Here is a 24,092-nt window from a genome sequence, read left to right on the forward strand (position 1 = left end):
TAACATTAAAGGGATAGAACATAAATTCCCTGTGTTATTTTCCTAACTTTTTGATAAATCTAGAAGCATTCCAAAGCCAAGAATTTACTGAAAACAGAGAAAAATTATAACTGGAGTCACTGTTTCCCTGACTTAAACCTGATTGCTAAAGAACATAATCATCATTGATTATAAAGTAGGGGAAGTAGACCAACAATTTCTAATCTATGTAAATGATTTCATCAGTTTTAATCCACTGCTATTAGAATACAGTGTAATTTCAAAGGCATGATACAAATAAATAAATAAATATAAGATAATAAAGATTAATAAAATAATAAATAATAAATTAAAATAAATTTTAAAAATTAAAAGTAAGATCATGTTGAATTTTGACATTATGCCTAACTTGAGAAGAATTTAACGTTTTGCTCCTGGTGCTTGGGATTAGAACACTATCGTGTCAAGATAAATTATCATTCAAGCAGTGTGGAGGTTCCTCAGAAAATTAAAAATAGACCTACCCTATGACCCAGCAATAACACTGCTAGGAATTTACCCAAAGGATACAGGAGTACTGATGCATAGGGGCACTTGTACCCCAATGTTCATAGCAGCACTCTCAACAATAGCCAAATTGTGGAAAGAGCCTAAATGTCCATCCACTGATGAATGGATAAAGAAATTGTGGTTTGTATACACAATGGAATACTACGTGGCAATGAGAAAGAATGAAATATGGCCTTTTGTAGCAACGTGGATGAAACTGGAGAGTGTGATGCTAAGTGAAATAAGCCATACAGAGAAAGACAGATACCATATGGTTTCATTCCTATGTGGATCCTGAGAAACTTAACAGAGACCCATGGGGGAGGGGAAGGAAAAGAAAAAAAGAGGTTAGAGTGGGAGAGAGCCAAAGCATAAGAGACTGTTAAAAACTGAGAACAAACTGAGGGTTGATGGGGGGTGGGAGGGTGGGGAGGGTGGGTTATGGGTATTGAGGAGGGCACCTTTTGGGATGAGCACTGGGTGTTGTATGGAAACCAATTTGACAATAAATTTCATATATTGAAAAAAAAAAGATAAATTATCATTCAACTGCACTCTGCCATCCTGGGTGGGTATGACTCTTTAATAAAGGCAACACATCTATTTCTTTTGACAGATTTTCTGTGAGGGGAGAAACTAAGGATCAGATACTGAGCATTTCCTGACCGCACCCAACATTTTCCCACTAATTGTTCTAGAGAATAGGGTGAAGCCAGAGTTGGTGGGAAGACTGAATGAATGAATGATCCTCCCCTCCAAACCACAGGATTAGAGAATGTTTGCACACCCAGAAGATACACCTATGTGATTTACATCAACTATGCATAGCTCAAATGGGGTTCCTATGTTCCAGTTGCCCAAATGCTGGCCTTTGGAATGCTACCTTCATCCTATATGTACAGATGCCTGCATCTATTATTCCCTTCATTTTTTAAAGCAATTCTACTTTTTTTATTTAAAAGGCAAAAGTTTTCCACACAATACAATACCATTTGTCATTAAAAAGGAACAAAGGATTGATACAGGCAAAAGCATGAATGAACGTTGAAAGTGTTATGCTAAGTGGGAAAAGCCACTTATTGCATGATTCCACTTACACAAAATGTCCAGAATGGGCAAATCCTACTGAGAGAGAAAGCAGATTCCCAGGTTCTGGAGAGGGGGATAGGGAGTTAGTGCTTGATGGATATGCAGTTTCATTTTGGGATGATGAACGAGTTCTGGAATTGAAAGGCGACACAACTCTGAATGTATCAAAGACCACTGAATCCTATACTTTCAAAGAGCGAGTTTATGGTGCATGAATTATGTACCAGTAAAGTTGTTATTTAGGAAACAGTTACTTATTATGGCAAGTAGAAAGTCAGTATCACTCACCATAAATAGAAGATAAGCAATAAAATATCATTCAGGCATGAGAAAGGAAATCCTGCCATTTGTGACACCCTAGATGGACATTGAGGGCATTTGGCTAAGTGAGATAAGCCAGATGGAGAAAGACAAATAGTATATGATATCACTTATATGAAGAATCTTCAAAAGCTGAACTCATAGAAACAGAATAGAGTGGGGATTCCCAGGGGCTGGGCGTGCGGAACTGGGGAGATGTTTCAAAGGGCACAAACCTGCAACCAGGAGATAAATAACTTCTGGAGACTTAATGCACAACATGGTGATTGTTGTAAACAATACTATATCATACACTTGGAAGTTGCTAAGGGGCTAGATCTTAAATGTTCTCAGGACAAAACAAAAAAAAAGAAATTATAATTATATGATGTGGTAAAGGCGTTAACTAATACTATGGTGGTAATCGTATTGCAATACCTAAGTGCATCAAATCAACACATTGTATATCGTAAACTTACAAAATGTTATAGGTCAATTACATCTCAGTGAAAAAATACACACGTACGATAAATTTGCCACTTTGTGCACAGGTACAAACATTTCTCTAGGAGCAGCATTGTTAAGTCAAAGGTATGAGCATTTTTATCTTCCATATGTTTACCCATTCACTGCATTAAAATAATTTATCACGCCCCTACCAAATGCCAAAAACACCTCTGTACTATAAATTCGTAATTTTCTTTAACGTGATTCTTTGCTTTCATTACTTAAAAGCAAACTGTGACCCATACGATGGAATATTATTTGGCAACTTAAAAAAGAATAAAGAACCTTGAGAACATTATGCTTTTAAAGGGGAGGCCACTCTGAGGTTTGGGAGGAAAAGCAAGGACCCACAGGCAAAAATGTTGAGGAAGGAGATTTTAACTTAACCTCGGGAAGAATCTTACAGCACTACAAATTACCCCCACTGAAACCATCCAGCTCTGAATTCCAAGGTCTCCCTCCTCACTTCCTTGGAAGCTATTTAAGCAGAGCTCACCCACAACAATCCACAAAAGAGGCCATATAAATTACAGTGGTCAAAGCAATGCAAACTCCACCAGCCCCGCAGGGACCTGTTAAAACTCTAACAAATTAGCACAAAGTTTTATGAACTAATAGTAAAACTCCTGGTGGCGGAATGGCTGAATAAATTTTTACAATCTTGAGAGAGCCTTAGCTTTGTCAAAAGCTATAAAAATGTTCTCTACTTTTCATCCAGTAATTCCACTTTGGGAAAGTTATCAGAAAGAAATAATCCAAGGGGACCCTGGGTGGCTCAGTCAGTTTAAGCGGCTGACTTCATCTCAGGTGATGAACTCGCGGTTCATGGGTTCCAGCCCCGCGTCGGGCTCTGTACTGACCGCTCAGAGCCTAGAGCCTGCTTCGGATTCTGTGTCTCTCTCTTCCTCTTCCTCGCCCGCTTGCTCTCCCTCTCTCTCTCTCTGTCAAAAATACAGAATTTTTTTAAAAATTAATAAAAAATAAAACAAAGAAATAATTCAAAATAAAAGAAGAAAAGTTTAAGTGGTTATTTCAGCCTTATCTACAATTTTAAAAAGCAACAAAAAGGTTGAGTAAATCCTTACTTATGCACTCCATGGAATATTAAGCAGCCATTGAAGTGGTAATTATGTGACAGTAGAGAGGAGAGTGAGCACAGAATGTTAGGTAGGAATTAGCTCAGAGGAAAATGATACGTTCCATGCAGTTCCAACTAAGCTCAAAAAAATACGTATATGGGCCAAAAGTAGAAGGAAATCAAACTATGCAAAATTCTCCAAATACAGCATGATTTTTTACATGTGCTATTTCTTCCGCCTGAAATGTTCTCTCACACACAGAGACACACACAGATGCGCACATTGATATACACACGTATAGACTCATATATACACATATGCCCACACAATACACAAACACACACACACACACGTATGCACCTGAGTACACATACATACATAAGGATATACATACTTAAGCACGTATACCCAAACACATAAGCATACATTCATATGCACACGTAGACATGCCCACTCAATGCACATACACACATATACAAACACATATAAGTACACATTCACATACACCTTTATACATTTATGTGCATAGTATTATGAGCTAAATTGTGCCCTCCCCAAATTCATATGTTAAATTCCTAACCCCCAGGACCTCAGAATGTTACCGTATTTGGAGACAAAGTTTTCAAAGAGGTAAATTAAGGTTCACTGAAGTCATATGGATGGGCCGTCATCCAATAAGACAAGTGTCCTTATAATAAGAAGAGATTAGGACAGTTACAGAGGGAGAATCAAGTGAAGACACAGGGAGAAGATGGCCAGCTACAAGTGCAGGCGACAGGCCTCAGGAGAAACCAGCCCTGCTGACACCGTGACCTCACACTTCTAGTCTCCAGAACTGTGAGAAAATAAATGTGCTGTGTAAGCCATCTGGTCCGCGGTACTGTGTTATGGCAGCTCCGGGAAGCTAACGCACACACATACACATGTGCCTACACAGGATGTGTTCATATGTGTCCATACACATGTGCCTACACAATACACATATATGCACATTCGCATGCACGTGTGTGATCATATATGCATGTACGTGTGTGTCCACACAATACCACACACAAACACTCCCTTTCCTTCAAGACCTGAACTCACATCACCACCTTTGTGAAGCATTCCCTGGCCCTTTCAGATAGTATGAGTTGTTCCTTCCTCCATTACCTAACACTTTAGAGAACTCGGTTCATTCCTTCTTTCATCCCACAAATATCAGGTGAGCCCTGACATTCCTCAAGGAGCTGAGAATACAGCAGTAACCAGACCCAATCTCTTCTCCCTGCACTTACACTCAATTATAATGCTTACCTCATTGTATTAAAGCTCTTTGTTTATAAGCCTGTCTTCTTCAGGCCATGAGTTCATGAAATATCTGCCAAATGATATCTGTATCATCAGAGTAGGGGACTTGATGGATTTCTGTTGACCTCATCAATAGATGGATGGATACATTTGCCAAAATAAATGTGTATGTGAATGTGTACTTACATGTATGTGGGGGGGGGGGGCATGTTTATGTGTGCATATGAATATGCACTTATGTGTTTGTGTACGTATACTTAGGATGGTGGAGATCTAGATTCCTTGGTTTGTTAACTTGGATTCTCCCAAAAGCAGACATGAAGACAAGATCTCTGATGCTTGTTTCTATTGGGAGACGGCAGTGGTGGGTAGCAAACTGGAGACATGTAGTCCATCTTTGCTAATGTGACTTTGGCTGACATAGGGAACAGTAGAGCAAACTGTCCAAAGAGGCCATCATTATAAATGACCAAGCAGAGGGCCCCTGGGTGACTCGGTCAGTTGATTTCAGCTCAGGTCATGATCCCAGGGTCACGGGATTGAGCCCCACATCAGGCTCTGTGCTGAGCATGGAGCCTGCTTGAGATCCTCTCTCCCTCTCCCTCTGCCCCTCCTCTGCTTGCTCTTGAAAGAAAGAAAGAAAGAATCAAGGAGAGGTTGGTGCACTGACCAAGAAAGATGCAAAATTCTGGAAAGAGCATGCAGTGCTGGGTGGGATGCACTGAGAGTGCACTGAATACCCATTCAGGACAAAGGATCAAGACTTGGGAGGTAGGAGGGTGCATAGAAACAGTCCTGAGAGATGGACAGAAATCATTATGAACATCTTTTCACAGATAAAGAAACTTGAGACTCAAAACGTGACATCATTTGTTTACATTTTTGCAACAAGTAAGGAATAGGGGTGACATTCTAACTGTGGTCTGCTTGCAAAGCCAGAGCTCTCCCTGTTCAGCTCACTGCCATCAGTGGAAAACCTTAGGGATGCCTGGTTACAGCAACAAATCTTTAAAGGTTTGTATCCATGATGCTGAAATGGCCCAACACCCACACACACACCCCACTAAGGGCACCAGCCTCTAGAAGCCCAGAGGTACAAAGGTACAAAGTCAGAGGCACATACATGGTTATTGGCCAGCTTTGCACAGTGAGGTGTGCTTGCCACCTGCAGGAGAGGCAGGGGACAGACTTGCTTAATGCTCCTTTTTACAGCCATGACTTCTACCTACAGGCATCCTGGTGACCAACAGCAACAACCAAAGCTAAGGAGTGGCACAGTCTGAAACTTTCTACTCTGTCTCCAGTGAATCAATTCCTCATTGACTCGATAATTAAGCCATAATCAGGCAGACTGGTCAGAATAGCCTTTCTCTTCCCCTTTCCCCCAGCTAGACTTTACTCCTTCTTGGCTAGATCTCACTAAGGGCTGTGACTCTGAGACTATAACACTGTCACCTGAGCTCTGGGGGAATGGTCAGGTGCTGGAAACACACACAAGCTTGCGGAGCTCTAGAAGCCATCAAGGAGCTACAGTGAAATGACCATCGGCGCTTTTATTGAGTGCCAAGTGTATGCAATAGCTGCCCTATGCCCTTTATGTGCATTGGGCCTTATAAACCTCACAGCCTGCCTGCGAGGTAATAATAGTCCCATCTTCCTATCTCAGGTGAGGAAACGAAGGCTCGGTTGTACTTAATTACTTCCCAAGGATCTCACACCTGCCAAGAGGCAGAGCTAAGACTTGCCTGAGTTTAGCCACTACACTCTTCTGCCCCCCCCCCCAACACTCCCAGAGAGCAGCAGGCATAAACAGGAGAGGGTGTCTAGCAGCAAGGAAAGATACCCAACAGACTGAGCTCAAGTTCAGACTCTATCATCTTCCAGCTCAGTGACTGAGCCAACTTCTCACAGAGGTTGTTTACTGAGCACCTGTGACGTACATTCCCAGGCCTTTGGAGTATTTTGTTAATGATGCTCACTCAAATACTGGATATCAAGTTTAAGGATCCTTTCCAAGAAAGAGAAACCCAGTTCAAAATAACCAGTATAACCAAGTCATACTGCAGAGCAGTGAAAAGCAGTGAACTCTTGTTATGCACAAAAACTGGAATGACTCTCACAAGTACTATGTTAAGTAAGAGACCACATGGGAGAAAAAGTATGTACGACTGTGATTAAATAATGTTCAAGCCAAAGCACACTAATCTAAGGTGTTAGAAATCAGAAAAGTGGGGGGCACCTGGGGGGCTCAGTCGATTGAGCGTCCGACTTTGGCTCAGGTCATGCTCTCATGGTTTGTGAGTTCGAGCCCCGCGTCGGGCTCTGTGCTGACAGCTCAGAGCCCGGAGCCTGCTTCAGATTCTGTGTGTGTGTGTCTCTCTGCTCCTCCCTTGCTCACATACGGTCTCTCTCTCTCTCTCTCTCTCTCAAAAATAAATAAAGATTTTTTTTTTAATTTTAAAAAGAAATCAGAAAAGTGGTTATCTCTGGGGAGAAGAGATGAGTGAGAATGTGGAGCAGTCATGAAGGGGCTTTGGGGTGCTAGATAGATGATAGATAGATAGATAGATTATAGATAGATAGAGATAGATGATAGATAATACATAGATAGATGATAGATAGATAGATAATAGATAGATGATAGATAGATAGATAGATGATAGATGATGATACATAGATAGATGATAGATTATAGATAGATAAGTAGATAGATAGACAGATGATAGATACATAGATGATAGATAGATGATAGATAATACATAGATAGATAATAGATAGATAGATGTTAGATGATAGATGTTATATAGATAGATAATAGATAGATGATAAATAATACATAGATAGATGATAGATAGATAGATGATAGATAGATGATAGATAGATGATAGATACATAGATAATAGATGATAGATAGGTAGATAGATGATAGATGATAGATAATAGGTAGATAGATAGATAATAGATGATTGATAGATGATAGATAAAATGTATACAGTTTTTATATAGCTTCTTATAAATATATAAATATTTCTATATATTAGAACACAGATAGTTTCTTATAAAACTTAAACATACACTTATACTCTTGGAAATATGAAAATGTATATCCACACAAAAACCTGCACATGAATGTTCATAGCTGTTTTGTCTATAACAGCCCAAACTAGAAATAACCTTCAGTGAATGAGTGGATGAACACATTACAGTTCGTCTATACCATGGATACTACTCAGTCACAAAAAGGAAGGACCTATTGATACATGTAACAACTCAGTTGAATCTCAAGGCTATTATGTTATGGGTAAAATGCCGAACTTTATCAAAAGCATACACGCTGCACGATTCCATTGATATAACATGTTGGAAGTGTAAAATAATGTGTGTACAAAGTATTCATTTTAGCAAAGACTGGAAACACTCATCAAGAGAAAATTGATTACATAGATGGTGGTACTATCTACTCGATGGGAAATAAAGAGCTGTAAAAAAAAATTACAGATATGAAAATACCACCAAAATCAATTAAGCAAGAACTGTAAGATTCAGAACACTATTATAGTTTGCTAACTTTTATATGCAGAAGGAGGGGAGAGTAAGTGTGTAGCGAAGGTGGGAGTGTGGGAGTGAAGATACTGTGGCAGGTTACATAAGAAGTCATTAATAGGGGCTGTTCATTGATGGTGGGCTTGTTATGAACTGGAGGGATGGGGATCCAGTTTGGGGAACAGCATTTCATGATGTCACTGTAGGACTATTTTCTTTTTTTTTTTTTTTCTTAACGTTTTATTTATTTTTGAGACAGCGAGAAACAGAGCATGAACAGGGGAGGGTCAGAGAGAGGGAGACACGGAATCTGAAACAGGCTCCAGGCTCTGAGCTGTCAGCACAGAGCCCGACGCGGGGCTCGAACTCACGGACCGCGAGATCATGACCTGAGCCGAAGTCGGACGCTCAACCGACTGAGCCACTCTGCCCCCCCCCCGAGTATCACACACTTTAAAAGTTAAATTTTTTAGGGGCGCCTGGGTGGCGCAGTCGGTTAAGCGTCCGACTTCAGCCAGGTCACGATCTCACGGTCCGTGAGTTCGAGCCCCGCGTCAGGCTCTGGGCTGATGGTTCAGAGCCTGGAGCCTGTTTCCGATTCTGTGTCTCCCTCTCTCTCTGCCCCTCCCCCGTTCATGCTCTATCTCTGTCCCAAAAATAAATAAAAACGTTGAAAAAAAATTAAAAAAAAAAAAAGTTAAATTTTTTAAAGACAACAGAAAGCCAATGGACGAGAAGGTTAAAAAAAAAAAAAAATCCCAGGAGATAGAGAGGCTCCCCCCTGGGGCGGGGGGGACAAAAATTGGGGTCATGATGGAAACACCCAACACCAAAAAACAAAGGTTCACCAACATTGCTGGTGGCAAGGATCCAACAAAGATTTCCTAATCCCATCCAAAGTGGGCTCGTAGAGTTAATGAAGACTGAGCCCTTCATGTGGCTGATAGGAGGGTGTTTTTAACAAGGATGTGGATTGAAGCCCCAGTGGCAAGTACAGGACCTGACCTATGGCAGGTGACCAGGAAGTGTTTGCTAAATTCATTCGTTTGACCTTACTGAGATTTATTACTTTCCTTGGTGAACCCAACGGTATAAATTCTCTTCCTCGTGGAATCAAGACATTGGGTCAGACATCTGAGTACTCCGTGGAGGGCTTGGACCTTGAAACCACCCTGCCTAGGAACTGCCATGAGGCCCAGTCTGGGCTAGGAGGGGATTTTAGGGGGGTGTCCTGTGAGAGTGAATCCCTGGTGATTTCTCCATTTCCTCGCCCTCTCCATCATCCCAAAGTGCACTTACCCCAGAGAACAGGCCATAAGTGGCAAGAATAGAAACAAAACAATGAGCATCTTCTTTCTTAACAAGGAGCCACGGGGCTAGCGTCCCCCAAGGGCCCCCAAACTGTAAGTATCCTGTTGTGTCCCTGGCCCCCTGCTCACCTGCCCCAGGCCTGGGTGGACACATGATTCCCCCCCACACACAGACATCAGACTCGCCCCAGCCATCACAGCCTCAGTGGTCTCCTGTGCCCTTCTTGAGGGCTTAACGCTGACCACAGGATACCCTGGAAGTCAGTGTAAAAGGAGGTTGGCCAACACCATCCCCTTGGTGATACTATCCTGGTAAGTCAGTGAGGGATGGAGAAGGGAATTGAGCTGGTTGGGGCTGGGAAAGAGGAATCCCTTTCCTTCTTGGATGCCCAGAGAGACAGGAGTGTCTGAGACCAATTCTGCACCCTCTGAATGGACAGAGGACACAGAGGGCACACACTCTGTGGAAGCTCATGCAAAGAAAACGTTTAGGATCTGCAGCTGAGGGACATGTGCACAAATGGGACAGCTTTCTCCACTGTGGTGCTCATCTAGATGTGGTCCCCGGGGCGAGCAGCAGCGCAGCTCCCGGGAACTTCCTGGGGCGCTGATTATCAAGCCCCACCCAAGATGCTCCAGCCCTCTACGAAACACTGACACAGCTCAAAGTGGAGAACCACTACTCTAGGGCAACCAAGGACTTCACACCAACAACCAAAGACAGCTGCAAATATATTGCCAGGAAGGGATTCTCAGGAATAATCACAGCCCACAGCATCCCCTTACAAAGCCTCCAATGCAACTCTGAAAAATCTTCAAAAGTAATATAAGGGGGGTTTTATTTGTTCCTTATTTTTAAGTCTATTTATTTTGAGAAAGAGAGAGAGAGAGAGAGAGAGAGAGAGAGAGGGCGTGAGCTGGGGAGGGCTCCACACTGCCAGTGCAGAGCCTGATGTGGGGCTTGAACTCACCAACCGTTGAGACCACGACCTGAGCTGAAATCAACAGTGAGACACTTCCCTGATTGAGACACCCAGGTGCCACAAAAAAAGACTAGTTTTGCCAGAGATCTCTTGAGGTTGCCAAGGAGGCGATTATGCTGTTAACCTTCCTAAAAGCCCCCTTCCAACACCTCTTCCACCTCCAAGGGTTCTACTCCTCATAGCAGATACTTGCACCTCTCTCTTATTCTCACAACGTCTCGGGGTCACCTGTAACCTTTCTTTTTTTTTTGTTTAAATTTTTTTTTCAACGTTTTTATTTATTTTTGGGACAGAGAGAGACAGAGCATGAACAGGGGAGGGGCAGAGAGAGAGGGAGACACAGAATCGGAAACAGGCTCCAGGCTCCGAACCACCAGCCCAGAGCCCGACGCGGGGCTCGAACTCACGGACCGCGAGATCGTGACCTGGCTGAAGTCGGACGCTTAACCGACTGCGCCACCCAGGCGCCCCCCCGTAACCTTTCTTATACACACCTATCTACTTACTCTGTTCTCCCATATACGTCCTGATCCCACTTCAGCTAACCCTAAATCTTTCTGGAGACCAATATTCCTTGGAAGGCAAGGAGACGATAATTTTAGATGCTTGTGGTTGAATCGTTTTCCTTAGCACAGTGTAGCTCTGAAATGCCTCTCATCACGAAGCACACTCTCAGAGAAGCAGTGGCTGGTGAGAGAATAAGAATAAATCTGTCCAGATGGGAGTAGAGCCATTACAAGAGGAAGGCCCCTACCATCGCTTTCAGCCTGTGTGCCTCATTGTCAGGTATAACCAACACTGTCTCCCTGCGGTGGGTGTTGAGAGACCCACACATAAAGAACCAGTGGCTCCTTTTTTTTTTTAATTTTTTAATGTTTATTTATTTATTTATTAAATATAATTTATTGTCAAATTGGCTAACATACAGTGTGTAAAGTGTGTTATTGGTTTTGGGGCTAGATTCCCATGGTTCATGTTTCCATACAACACCCAGTGCTCATCCCAACAGGTGCCCTCCTCGATGCCCATCACCCAGTTACCCCTCCCTCCCCGTCAACCCTCAGTTTGTTCTCTGTATTTAAGAGTCTCTTGTGGTTTGCCTCCCTCCTTCTCTGTTTGTAACTATTTGTTCCCTTCCCCTCCCCCATGGTCTTCCGTTAAGTTTCTCAAGATCCACATATGAGTGAAAACATATGGTATCTGTCTTTCTCTGTATGACTTATTTCACTTAGCATAATACCCTCCAGTTCCATCCACATTGCTGCAAATGGCCAGATTTCACTCTTTCTCATTGCCAAGGAGGATTCCATTGTATATATAAACCACATCTTCTTTATCCATTCGTCAGTTGATGGACATTTAGGCTCTTTCCAACACTTGGCTATTGTTGAAAGTGCTGCTATAAACACTGGGGTACAAGTGCCCCTATGCATCAGCACCCCTGTATCCCTTGGGTAAATTCCTAGTAGTGCTATTGTTGGGTCTTAGGGTAGATCTATTTTTAATTTTTTGAGGAACCTCCACAGTTTTCCAGAGCAGCTGCACCAGTTTGTGTTCCCACCAACTGTGCCAGAGGGTTCCCATTTCTCCACATCCTTGCCAGCATCTGTTGTTTCCTGAGTTAATTTTAGCCACTCTAACCGGTGTGAGGTGATATCTCAGTGTGGTTTTGATTGGTATTTCCTTGATGAGGAGTGATGTTGAGCATCTTTTCGTGTGTCTGTTGGCCATCTGGATGTCTTCTTTGGAAAAGTGTCTATTCACGTCTTCTGCCCATTTCTTCACAAATATTTATTTGTGAGAGAGAGAGAGAGAGAGAAAGAGAGAGAGAGAGAACATGAGCAGGGGAGGGGCAGAGAGAGAGGGAGACACAGAATCCGAAGCAGGCTCCAGGCTCTGAGCTGTCAGCACAGAGCTCGACGCGGGGCTTGAACTCACAAGCAATGAGATCATGACCTGAGCCAAAGTCAGACGCTTAAGCAACTGAGCCACCCAGGCGCCCCACATTTTTGTCATTTTTATGAAAACAACTCACCTTTGAACAATCCAGGCTGTGTCTTGAAGTTTTGTTTTGAATAAACTTCTTAAACAGCTGTTTAACACACTATAACAATGCATCTTTCACTGAGGGTTTCAATTGCTAGTGACAGCCTGTCTAGAACATGAGAAAATACAAAATTTCTTGTCCTGGAAGGCTACTGCTAATGTCAAAATGTACTTCCAAAACGCCATTGACTTTAAAGCTCCAAGTATACTTTGTTACCATGAAATTTCTCTTTCAAATCTCCACTTAACCAGCTTTCTGGGTTCATCCATGGTCTCTATCTCCCCCTGAGAATGGACTGGGTGCTGTCCCAGTATGCTGAATGCTCCTGGCCAGGTTAGTCACAAACCTGCCAAAGCATTTCTGCTCTCATCAGCTGAGTTGAGTTGAATTGTTTTAAGTAATACCAAATATGACTGTACTGGTTGTAGTTGCTGCTGCAATTGTATCATTTAATTCAATGCTATAGAAATAAAAGAATTGCAGGAAGGGGCACCTGGGTGGCTCAGTCAGTTAAGCGTCCGACTTCAGCTCAGGTCATGATCTCACAGTTTGTGAGTTCGAGCCCCGCGTCAGGGTCTGTCCTGACAGCTCAGAGCCTGAAGCCTGCTTCAGATTCTGTGTGTCCCTCTCTCTCTGCCCCTCACTCGTTCTGTCTCTCTCTCAAATATATATATATATATATATATATATATATATATATAATCGCAAGAGAAGGAAAGGAAGGAAAGGAGGGAGGGAGAGAAATGTTTTTTGATTAAATCCAAGTTGAATGCTTTAGAAAGACTTCATAAAAAAGAATCACTAAAAAAACAATTGTTGTCTAATGAGATGTGAGCAAGATAACAACATAACTGAGGTGTAAAATCATAAAAACCTGCAAGGCTTCTGTCCTTGGATTGTTTCTCAAGGGTCCCCAATATCTTGTTCCACATTAGTGGAGCAAACTAGAGCATAGCAAGAAGCCTATGGGTATGACTCAGGCAGGAAAGGTGATCAGGCAGATTCACCATCGATGCGTTCATACCCAGAGAGAACACTGTGGTCCTCATCAAAGCCTGGTGGATAAATTTACATTCTTGACCAAAGTTAAAATTCGAAAAGTATGTTTGTGCATATTTGTGTTCCCACAAGATGTTTAGCACTGGTCCTCATCACAATGGATGAGAGGGGTTTTACTGTAGTCATGACGTGGCAGCAGAGCATAAAATGCCCCTAATAAATGTGGCATTCATTGGAAGCAGAAGAAGAGTGCTATCTGTCCTTACATCCTTAGTCATTAACCTGAAATGGATGCTAACATTGCATCATGTTCAGGAAGGATGACTGAAGGGAGGAGAGAAAATAGAGAACAACAGAGGGAAAGGAAGAGAAGGAAGAAAAGAGAGTGATCGGGTTCCCTTTTTCTGTGCTGGGTTTGGTTTAGGTTTGATCCAGCTTCATTGTGTTTTCTGCAAAGCATTTTTCCACTGGGAGGAAATAAAACAACAACAAAGGTATTTATGGGCAATTTCTGAGTTGTCTCTAAACAACCAAGTTAAGTTTTTGAGATGCAAACTATCTCAGGCATGGTCGGTTTCATTGGGGACAAACAGAAATCCACAGATCTTCACAGAATGCTACAACCTCCAGGCCTGGAGCTCCATATCCAACTTCCAGCTTTATGTTGTTTTCCTCTCCTTTTTCCTCCCCTGTTTCCTCTGCAGTAGACACAGGCTGTCAATGGAACCAAAACACCAAAAAAAATGAAACAGCAGTCTCAGAATTTCTTCTTCGGGGATTCTCAGAAAGGCCAGAGCATCAGATGCTCCTCTTTGGGCTGTTCCTCTCCATGTACCTGATCACTGTGGGAACCTCCTCATCATCTTGGCCATCATCACAGACTCCCACTTCCACACGCCCATGTACTTCTTCCTCTCCAACCTGTCCCTTGTCGATATTTTCTTCTCTTCCACCACTGTCCCAAGATGCTGGTGAACCTTCGCACCCAGAGCCAGGCCATCTCCTTTGTGGGCGGCCTTGCTCAGATGTATGCCTTCCACCTGTTCAGGACCATGGACAGCTTCCTCCTGGCCATGATGGCCATTGACCACTTTGTGGCAATTGTCCACCCTCTACACTACTCAGTCATCATGAGCCCTTGTGTCTGTGGGTTGCTGGTTGGGGGGCCATGGCTGATCACCAGTCTCCAGTCACTCATGCACACCTCCCTCATGGCTCAACTGACCTTCTGTTCTGGCTCCGAAATCCCCCACTTCTTCTGTGATCTCATGCCCCTGCTGAAGCTCTCCTGCTCTGACATGCACACCAATGAGCTGGTGGTTTTTGCTTTTGGCATCATCATGGGCATCAGCCCCCTCTCCTACATCCACCTGCATTTTCTGGGCAGTCTTCAAGATCCCTTCTGCTCAGGGCAAGTGGAAAGCCTTCTCCACTTGTGGCTCGCACCTCACCACAGTGTCACTGTTCTATGGCACCGTCTGGGCCGTGTACTTTGCAGCCCACATCTGCTGCTTCCTCCCAGAAGGACAAGGCGGCTGCCCTGATGTGTGGGGTGCTCATCCCCATGCTGAGCCCCTTTATATACAGCCTAAGGAACAAGGACACGAAGGCAGCCCTGAGGAGGTTCATCAGCAAAGCAGTCTCCTGTCAGTGCTAGGTCAGAACGGTGGTTGGCATTTACCGTGTTCCAGAACCACTGTTGGGTGGTGAGAACACAGAGATACATCCCATCCCTGCCCTCAAGGCATTCAGAGTTGAGTGGGGGATAGAGATGTGTGAATAAATCATTACGGTACAACATGGTAAATGTGTCACAAAAGTTGAATGGAAAGTTATGGGAACCCGAAGAGAGAGACGTGTGTTTTCCCCATGGTTTGTCTTCCCCGTGAAGATCAGAAAAGTAGTCTTAAATTGGCCCTCTCTGGGCTATTAGGCTTATGGGATTGCTACGTGGGTAACACTAGTCGAACAAAAGATTGGCCACACCATTTTAATATTGATAAAGACAACACATATTAGCCAGTTACATCACCATGCTTCCCAAGTGACTCGGAGAAGGACATTGAAAGCATCTGTTGAGATTAGCTCACTTATTCACTTCAGCAGCTACCAGCCTCGGTCTCACAGGTGCCTTGGGGTCACATCTTGTGGCCATGAGTTTGGAAATCATTGTCATCAACAGGCCTCCCATGTGCACCTCTCCTCCAGGCCCATCCATCTGACAGAGTTCTTTCTCTTAGATTTATTTATTTATTTTTGAGAGAGAGAGAAAGAGAGAGAGAGAAGAAGAAGAGGAGGAGGAGGAATGAGAAGGAGGAGAAGAAGAAGAAGTAGGAGGAGGAGGAGGAGCAGAGAGAGAGGAAGAAAGAGAGGATCCCAAGCAGGCTCTGCAGTGTCAGCACGGAGCCCGATGTGGGGCTTGAACTCACGAACCATGAGATTATGACCTGAGCCGAAGTCAGATGTTTAACCGACTGAGCCACCCAGGCACCCCGTTTTTACATTTTTAAGTGGTTGGGAAAAAATTAAAAGACTACTCTATGACAGACTGAAATTATATAAAATTCTAATTTTAGTGCTCATAGAGTTTTATGGGAACACAGCCACACCCATTAATCATCTATGACTGATTTCAAATTACAGGACAGAGCTGAATAATCTTGAAGGAGACTTCATGTTGCACAAAGCCTAAAATGTTTACTATCTGGCCCTCTACCAAAGGAGTTTACTGACCCCTTTTCTATAGAAAACATAGAAATTGATACCCAAGTAGATCCATGAATCAGAAGCATCAGCTTCATGGGGAGTTTGCTAGAAATGAAGACGCAAACGCCATCCGAAACCATTGAATCATAATTTAACAACCCAAGGGGCTTATATGAACCTTAAAGTTTGGGGATCACGGGAATCAGTGGGGGGTGGAAAGAAGGGAAGTAGCGATTTGGGACACAAATAGGCCTTCAGTTCAGAGATACAAGAGAACCATATCTGGGGCATTTTTCCAAGGACATTTTCCATGTTTCCCTTCCATAAACACCGCCCTGGAGAGGAAGGTCCAAAGACCCCACCAAACGCTTTCAAAGAATTGCAGCTACAGCTGGAGGACGTGGCCACCAGGTGGCAATAGTGCCGTTTCACAAAATGGATTTCAAGTTCGGTTTTTCAGAAACCTTTATCCTGGCTGTAAACTGGCCCAGTTCCCCCAACCTCCCGCGCAGTCGTGCTCTGGGAGGGACGGCATGTGTAAAGTTCCTGTGGTGGGACCCAGCCTGGGTTGCTCAGAGAAATCACGGAAAGGTGTGTCCCCAGCCCACAGAGGTGTGGTCACTCACCGCAGGGATTGGTCCACAGGGCAGAGGGGACCAGAACATTAAGCAGGGATATAGGGAGGGCTTGTGCTTCTGAATAAATCCACTGGTGAACCATACCATGGATTGGGGGTCAGGAAACGTTCTATAAATGGCCAGAGAGTAATTATCAGCTGTATAGATCCTACAGCCTCTGGCACAGTGGTTCACCTCTGCTGTTCCATCATGGAAGCCACCATCGACAACACATCAAGGAATGGGAGTGGATGAGAACCCATGAAACTTTATTTATAGACATTGAAACTTGAATTTCATATAATTTTACATGTTGTGAAATATAGCCTTTTTTTTTTACTGTTTCATTAAAAAAAAAATGTATTGACATCAAAATGATTCAGAAAGACTCCTAACCAACATCCACCTTCTGTGTGCTTCTCTCCCCCAGATTGTAGTGATAAAATATAGCATGTGCCTTCTATATTTTCATGAAAGTCAAATATGTTGCAAAAATGGATCTTGCTGTTTGGGTTTTAGTGACTGGCATTCGGTTCACTCCTTTTCTTCCCCCTGCCCCCAGAAACCCTCCTACACACTTGCCTCTTCTAATTTGACTACCTGGCAATGTAGGATCCCAATTATCTCAACTACCAAATTATTTCAGCTGTCGCCCACAAAGAAGAAATCAGGAGGAGGTTTCTACCTTCTCTTTCAACTGGCTGGGCTCCAGGGTTGCAGGAAAAATAATAACTAAGTTGTGAAACAGAAAATCCTGTCTAAAATCTGCCATCCAGTGTGAGCTTTCTAATATTACCTATTATCGGACACATTAATGCTACGGTTACCACTAAGCCTACCTTCGTGGATACTAGCTTTAAAGTTTTGATTATCCAACAGAATTATCAAAGGTAGCCCACAAAATGTTTTTCTTTTTATTTGTTTCCAAACATTTTAAACTCTTAAAAATCAGGGGTGCCTGGGTGGCTGGGGCGCCTGGGTAGCTCCGTTGGTTAAGTGTCCAACTCTTGATCTCGGCTCAGGTTATGATCTCACAATTCATGAGAGTCCCAGAGTCCCACTTTGGGCTCTGCACTGACAGCGTGGAGCCTGCTTGGGATTCTTTTACCCTCTCTCTCTGCTCCTCCGCCACTTGCACGTGGGCTCTCTCTCTCTCTCTCTCAAAATAAATAAATAAATGAAAATTTTTTAAAAAATCATTCATAGCTCAATAGCCAGATTTGGCCCACAGGCTCTAGTTTGTAAACCCTGGCACATGTGGATGGGAGTGACAAGAAGCAGGGAGACCAAAAGGGACCAAAGAGTAAGAGATGAAATGAGCTGAATCCCAGCACCAGACAAGGAATGGACAGGTGGTGCCACAGGACCTTTGCATATGCTAATGCCTCCTTAGCTTTGAGGTTTCGAGGCAAACCGCACTTCCTCAGGGAAGTCTTTCACCCCCTCCTTATCTCAGCTATGTGAGGTGCCCAAATACATTCACTATTCCTCATTGTCCCCATCACATCAGTGATTTGGTATTCATATGTGTGATTCTCTCATGAGAATCTATGTCACCGACTGAACTGTGAGCTGAGAAATGAGAGACTGTGTTTTCTTGTTTATCTTGCCCAACTCCATACCCCCATGCTTAATACATTGGTCACTCGAAATATATGTGTCGACTGAGTGAATGAATTAACAAATGAATGGATGAACAAATGAATGAATAGGGAGGCAGTGCAATGACAAGACTCTAGGAGGTAGTCCGGGTTGGAAGAGAGACATCTAATAGTCAAGGTTAAGTTGCTGTGGTATGCAATGTAAACTCTCCCTCTGCTCCCCCAGCCTCAGTAAAGGCTGTTACACACCCAGGAGCCCTGGTGAAATCAAGGAGAGAGGCCAGTGCACCTCCTCGTAGAGACCAGAAAGAGCAAGCTCACTATGAAACTATTTAACTCAGCGATAACAGAAGACCGTGAGAAAACCATCATCTAGTAATTCTCCAAAATCTCAGCAAGGTGTTCGAAGGGGGTTGAGCCGATTTATCTGAAGAAGCAGACTGGCCCTGGCCAGTATGAGAGCACAGTAACACTTCTTTCTCTATACATGGGACTTTATTGGGTGACGCAAAGCAATTTGGAGACTCGGACCCTGAGGCTCAGAGAGGGAAAGTGACTGTGCCAACGTCATAAGCTAGATCAGGGCAGAGGGGGGGATTCCAATCCAGCATAGTGTGACCCCAAAACTTGACCCCTCCCTCCACCGTGCTGGATGCCCTCTCAGGTGAGTGCCCAAGGTCACGCTGCAGCCCCATGTGGGGCTCGGTGGGGGAGGGGGGGGGGCGGGGGCGGGGGCAAACGGTGGATCAGCTGGTGAAAAAGAAAGGCACGTCCAGGAAGGCACGAGGACAGATGCAGTAAGGCTACAGCCTGAGGCCCTGGAGGGGAAGCTCCTACTTTTAAACGTACGTTTAAATTTGGGGGGAGTCACTCCTATCTCTGTGACCCTAGTGGGTGGTCCCCAAGACCACCCTCAGGTTCAATGCTTCACTAGGAGTCACAGGACTCAGCAAAATTGTTACACTCCCAGTTTATTACAGGGAAAGGATACAGATGAAAACCAGCAAAGGTAAAAAGCACGTGGCGGGGAGGGTCCAGAAGAGACCAGCCACCAGGGGACCAGTTGTCCCCTCCCTGTGGGTTTGTATAGACGCACTTAATTCTCCCGGCAATGATGTTTGACAGCACACGTAGTGTATTGTCAACCAGGGAAGCTCCTTGAAAACAATTCCTCGTCCAGAATTTTCACTGAAGGTAGGCCGCTGTATTATCGTCGTACGGCTGCCATAATAAAACGCCACAGACCGGGTGACTTAAACAAGAAAGAGTTATTATTTTCTTGCAGTTCTGGAGGCCAGAAGTCTGAGATCAAGGCATCAGTAGGGCTGGTTCCTTCTGGGGCCTCTCTCCTTGGCTGGTAGATGGCCGTCTTCTCCTCATATGCTCTCCCCTCTGTGCACACACATCTCTGTGTCCAAATTTCCTCTTATGAGGACACCAGTTACCTTGGATTAGGGCCCACCCTAAAGATTTCATTTGTTTCACTCACTGTTTAAAGGCCCCATCTCCAGATACAGTCACATCCTGAGGTACTGGGATGGGGGGGAAGGGGGAGGGAGTCAACATGTGAATTTGGTGTAGACACAGTTCAGCCTATAACAGCCACGTAGACACGGTTGACCACCCATGTGGCTGGCCTTGGTTATTCAGTCTCTTGCCCCTCTAGAGGTCAGACTGATACCTCTTGGGTCAGTGTGGCCCAAGGTCCCCACTATAAACCACGTGGTTAGCATGGCCCCCCAGGTACACAAAGGGATTCTTGTCAAGTAGGATACTCCAAGGGCTTAGGGGCCACCTCCCAGGAGCCAGTCAAGGGCCAAATGTTTCTGTGGACGACGCAGTAGAGCCCAGAGACCTGGGAGAGAGGAGAGAGAAGGTAAGGAATGACACGGGGTCTCTGCCTGGCTCTGCCCACCAGGCCACTTGCCCCACCTAACTGGTCTGTCACCCCTCTCCAGGCTGCCTCCCCTTCCTGTGGAACAGCCAGAGGTCCTACCAGCTGGACACCAATGGCAGCTCTTGGCATGCCAGCTGGTGGCCAGTTGCTGAAGGTGTCCTGGGGCCTGTGCAGGGGCCTGGAGAGCAGGAGGGCCCCGCAGACCTACAGCTGATGGAAGGAGGGCTCTGCACAGGGAGTTGGGGGCTCTGATGCGCCTTAGCTTCCACTCTACAGCTTATCTGCTGGGCTTTGCCGAGGGCCACTGAGAGGCTCCGGCCAAGATATGCCGCCCCACTAACTGCCTGCCAGGTGACGCCACATTCCACCTCAGGAAGCTGCCTCATGGTGCCTTGGCCACCCTCTGCCCCTCTAGCTGCTTGAAGCCACCCTGGTGGATGTCTCTGAGCAGCCACCTGTTCCCTGGCTCCTCTGAGGATGGACTCCCAGCCAGGCAAGTGCCTCTTCACCCTGGAAGATGCCTCCTGCAGGTGAGCCGCGGGCACAGGGGCAACTGAGAATGACAAAAGTGGGTGGGGGGAGCTGGGAGCCTGTTCCCCATAACCTTCTCTATCTTCTAGTCCCGGGAACAGAGGGCCCTAGGGAGATGGCATACAGGAGGCTTAGCCCACAGACACACACCCCACCGCCATTGTCCCCACCCCCACAGCCTGGATAACAGGGGGCACGTAATTCTTCCTTTTGGATGGATAAGGAAACGGAGGCCTAGAGAGAATGTCTGCATTTAGGGCTCCCAAGAAGCTGACTCTGAGATAAGGATTCAAGTGCAGGAAGTTTATTTGGGAAGTGATCTAGGAAATGCTGGAAGGGGGGTGGAGGAGTGAGAAAGGGAAGGGAAGAGAAGGAAGGCAGTAAAGAGTGTGCTGATATTCAAGTTTCCAGTGTGGGCAGCTGGAAGTCAGTCCCGGGGAACCCATGGGGGTCAGTGTGGAACATACACATCAGTCATCCCACATGAGGGGTGAGGGAGCTGGGGTACTTATCCACCACCCCCCACGGTCTGCCACAGGGGTGCAGAGATCTGTGCAAACCTCACCAGCTCCCTCTGCCTGCATTTCTTCTTTCGATAAATCCCCATTCTGCTGGGGCTATCCATCAAGCAGCCAGCGAGAGCATTTGGGGGAAAGAGAATACACACACACACACACACACACACACACACACACACAGGCTCCTAAATCCAAACAGCAACTACCAAAATCCAGATTAATAATTGTACACACTTCACAAAATGTGAAAATTAGTATACATGACCATTCTATTAACACTTACCATGAATTTCTGGTTGTTAAGAAAGAATCATAGCCAACTGTGAATTAAATGAGCTACATGTAGACAAATAAATGTAACAGGGAAAGTGCAGAAACACAGTCAAAGGAGTTTACCAAAAATGAAGATTGATGTGGTACATGTTTTCTTAAGTTTATTTATTTATTTTGAGAGACAGAGAGAGCAGCATGAGCAGGGGAGGGGCAGAGAGAGGTGGGGAGAGAGAGTCCCAAGCAGGCTCTATGCTGTCAGCGCAGAGCTCGATGAGGGGCTCAACCTGATGAACCATGAGATCATGACCTGAGCCAAAATCAAGATTCACATGCTTAACCGACTGAGCCACCCAGGCACCCCAGTGCTTGAATGTTTTTTAATCATTTGATGGGTGATTCTAAGGGCTGATCTCATCCCCACATCAGCCTCCAGCTTCTTGGAGGTTCTGGCGTACCCTCCCTGATGGGGCCCTCTTCCTGTACTCCCTGCCTTGGACTTGTGAACAGGTGTTGTGTTGACCCTGACCTCTCTCCCCACTGTCTGCAGCTACCTCAAACACATCTGGGGTGAACCCTACTGCTCTTCAGCCTGATTCCTCCCAAACACACACATCCAAGACAAATGAACATAACCTGAGAGACGTGTAGGACACTAACAAGCATACTAACATACGCATAATGGGAGTCCCAGAAGGAGAGAAAAGGATAGAAAAAAAAAAATAGTTGAAGAAATAATTGCACCAAAAAAAAAAACAAAAAAACCTCCCAGAGTTGATGAAAGATATGAATCTACACATCCAAGAAGCTCAACAAACTCCAAGTAGGACAAACACAGACATCCACTCTGAGACACATGATAAGCAAACACTCACGACCTCCTCTTGTGCAAACTTCTCGGCCACCACCCCCTCCTATCTAGGCCTCTGGTACCTGGCACCTGATCTCCCATCTGGACATTCAGCAGTGAACAAAACAGACAAGCCTCTGGTGGAGTCCCAGGTTAGACAATTAAGCAGATGAACTAGAACAAAGCATTGGAGCTATTAAGCTCAGGCTGTGACAGTGTTCAGAGAAATGAAATACAATGAGGTAATAGTGAGTGGACAGTGGTGGGTGTTGAAGGAGGGCCTCCCAAGGAGGTGCTTTTAGAACTAAAGAAGAGAAAGAGGCAAATTCGGAGGAACCAAGTCTTCCCACACAGAGGGGACTACTTGTGCAAAGGGATTGGGACAGTTTGATGTAAAGGAGGACCAGAGAGAAGCTCATGGTGAGCAATGGAGACAACAAAGGAAATGAGGCTAGAACTCTTACTGGGAATCTGGGTTTTATTCTAGGCGGGATGAGCAGTCATGGAAAGACTGTACAGCAGGGGTGGGGCGTGCTGGAATCCGACTTCAGCTTTTTAAGTCGACCCTGGGCACTGCACAGAGAATGAAATGTAGGTGTGAGGCAGGTTACATTTCCCAAGGTGGCCACAGTATCTCCAAGCCCACATCCTGTTCACAAGGTCACCTTGACACATCGCCCACTGAGAGGAGTGGGGTCTATGAATCTGGCTCCAGAAGTGACACAACATGACACCCAAGGCTGGGTCAGGAAAGGTGATGCAGCATCTGTCCTGTTCACCTTCGGAGTCCTGGGTGGCCATGAGTGAAGTCTGGTCATCCTGACTACTGACCTGCTGGGAAGAAGGCCGGACCGTAGGGAGAGGCCCACGTAGCAGCCCTAGTCCACAGCCTGTGAAGAGGTCCCAGCCCTCAGGACCTGTGAGTGACCTTGCCTCCAGATGATTCCAGCCACATCTGTTGAGTTCCCCCTGAACCATTGATTGAGTGGAAACAATCAATGTCAGCTCTGGCCTGCCCAAATCCCTTACCCACGGCACCTGTGACATAAAATGGCTTTCACACCACTAGTTTGGGGGGTGGCTTGTTAAACATCAGTAGTAACCGGAATGGGGGGTGGGAAAGTTAGGTGGAGGACGGAGGCGCCCCGAGGGGCATCCAGGATACCAAAAAAGAGGAGCTGTCATGGAAAGGAGAGAGGCCAGGGCTTGCACCAGGCTGGGGCAGTAGATGGGGGGGGGATAGGAGAGGAAATACGGGCAAGATGCGTTTTGAAGGTAAACCCAGCATGACGCGCTGTATTCCATCACCAAAGCAGAGTGGGTAAGAGGGAAGACGAGGGCGGTGCCATGATAGTCCCAAGGGGAGCGAGGAAGGCAGCCTAGAGCCCCCAATCCCTCCCCACCCGGCCCGGGCGACTACATCTCCC

General features: G+C 45.2%; 1 protein-coding gene across 1 annotated transcript; it reads left to right on the plus strand.

The window, feature by feature from the left end:
• The first annotated feature begins 12,966 nt into the window (after window positions 1-12,966).
• On the plus strand, window positions 12,967-15,332 carry OR1I1 (olfactory receptor family 1 subfamily I member 1). Its single transcript, XM_040445546.1, is given in 6 exon segments — window positions 12,967-13,009; window positions 14,380-14,517; window positions 14,520-14,630; window positions 14,633-15,039; window positions 15,041-15,175; window positions 15,177-15,332. Coding segments are annotated over 6 exon segments (990 nt in total).
• Window positions 15,333-24,092: the final 8,760 nt, after the last annotated feature.

The sequence above is a fragment of the Herpailurus yagouaroundi genome, unplaced genomic scaffold (assembly GCF_014898765.1).
Source record: "Herpailurus yagouaroundi ecotype Mexico unplaced genomic scaffold, PumYag 193, whole genome shotgun sequence".
Lineage (NCBI taxonomy): Eukaryota > Metazoa > Chordata > Mammalia > Carnivora > Felidae > Herpailurus > Herpailurus yagouaroundi.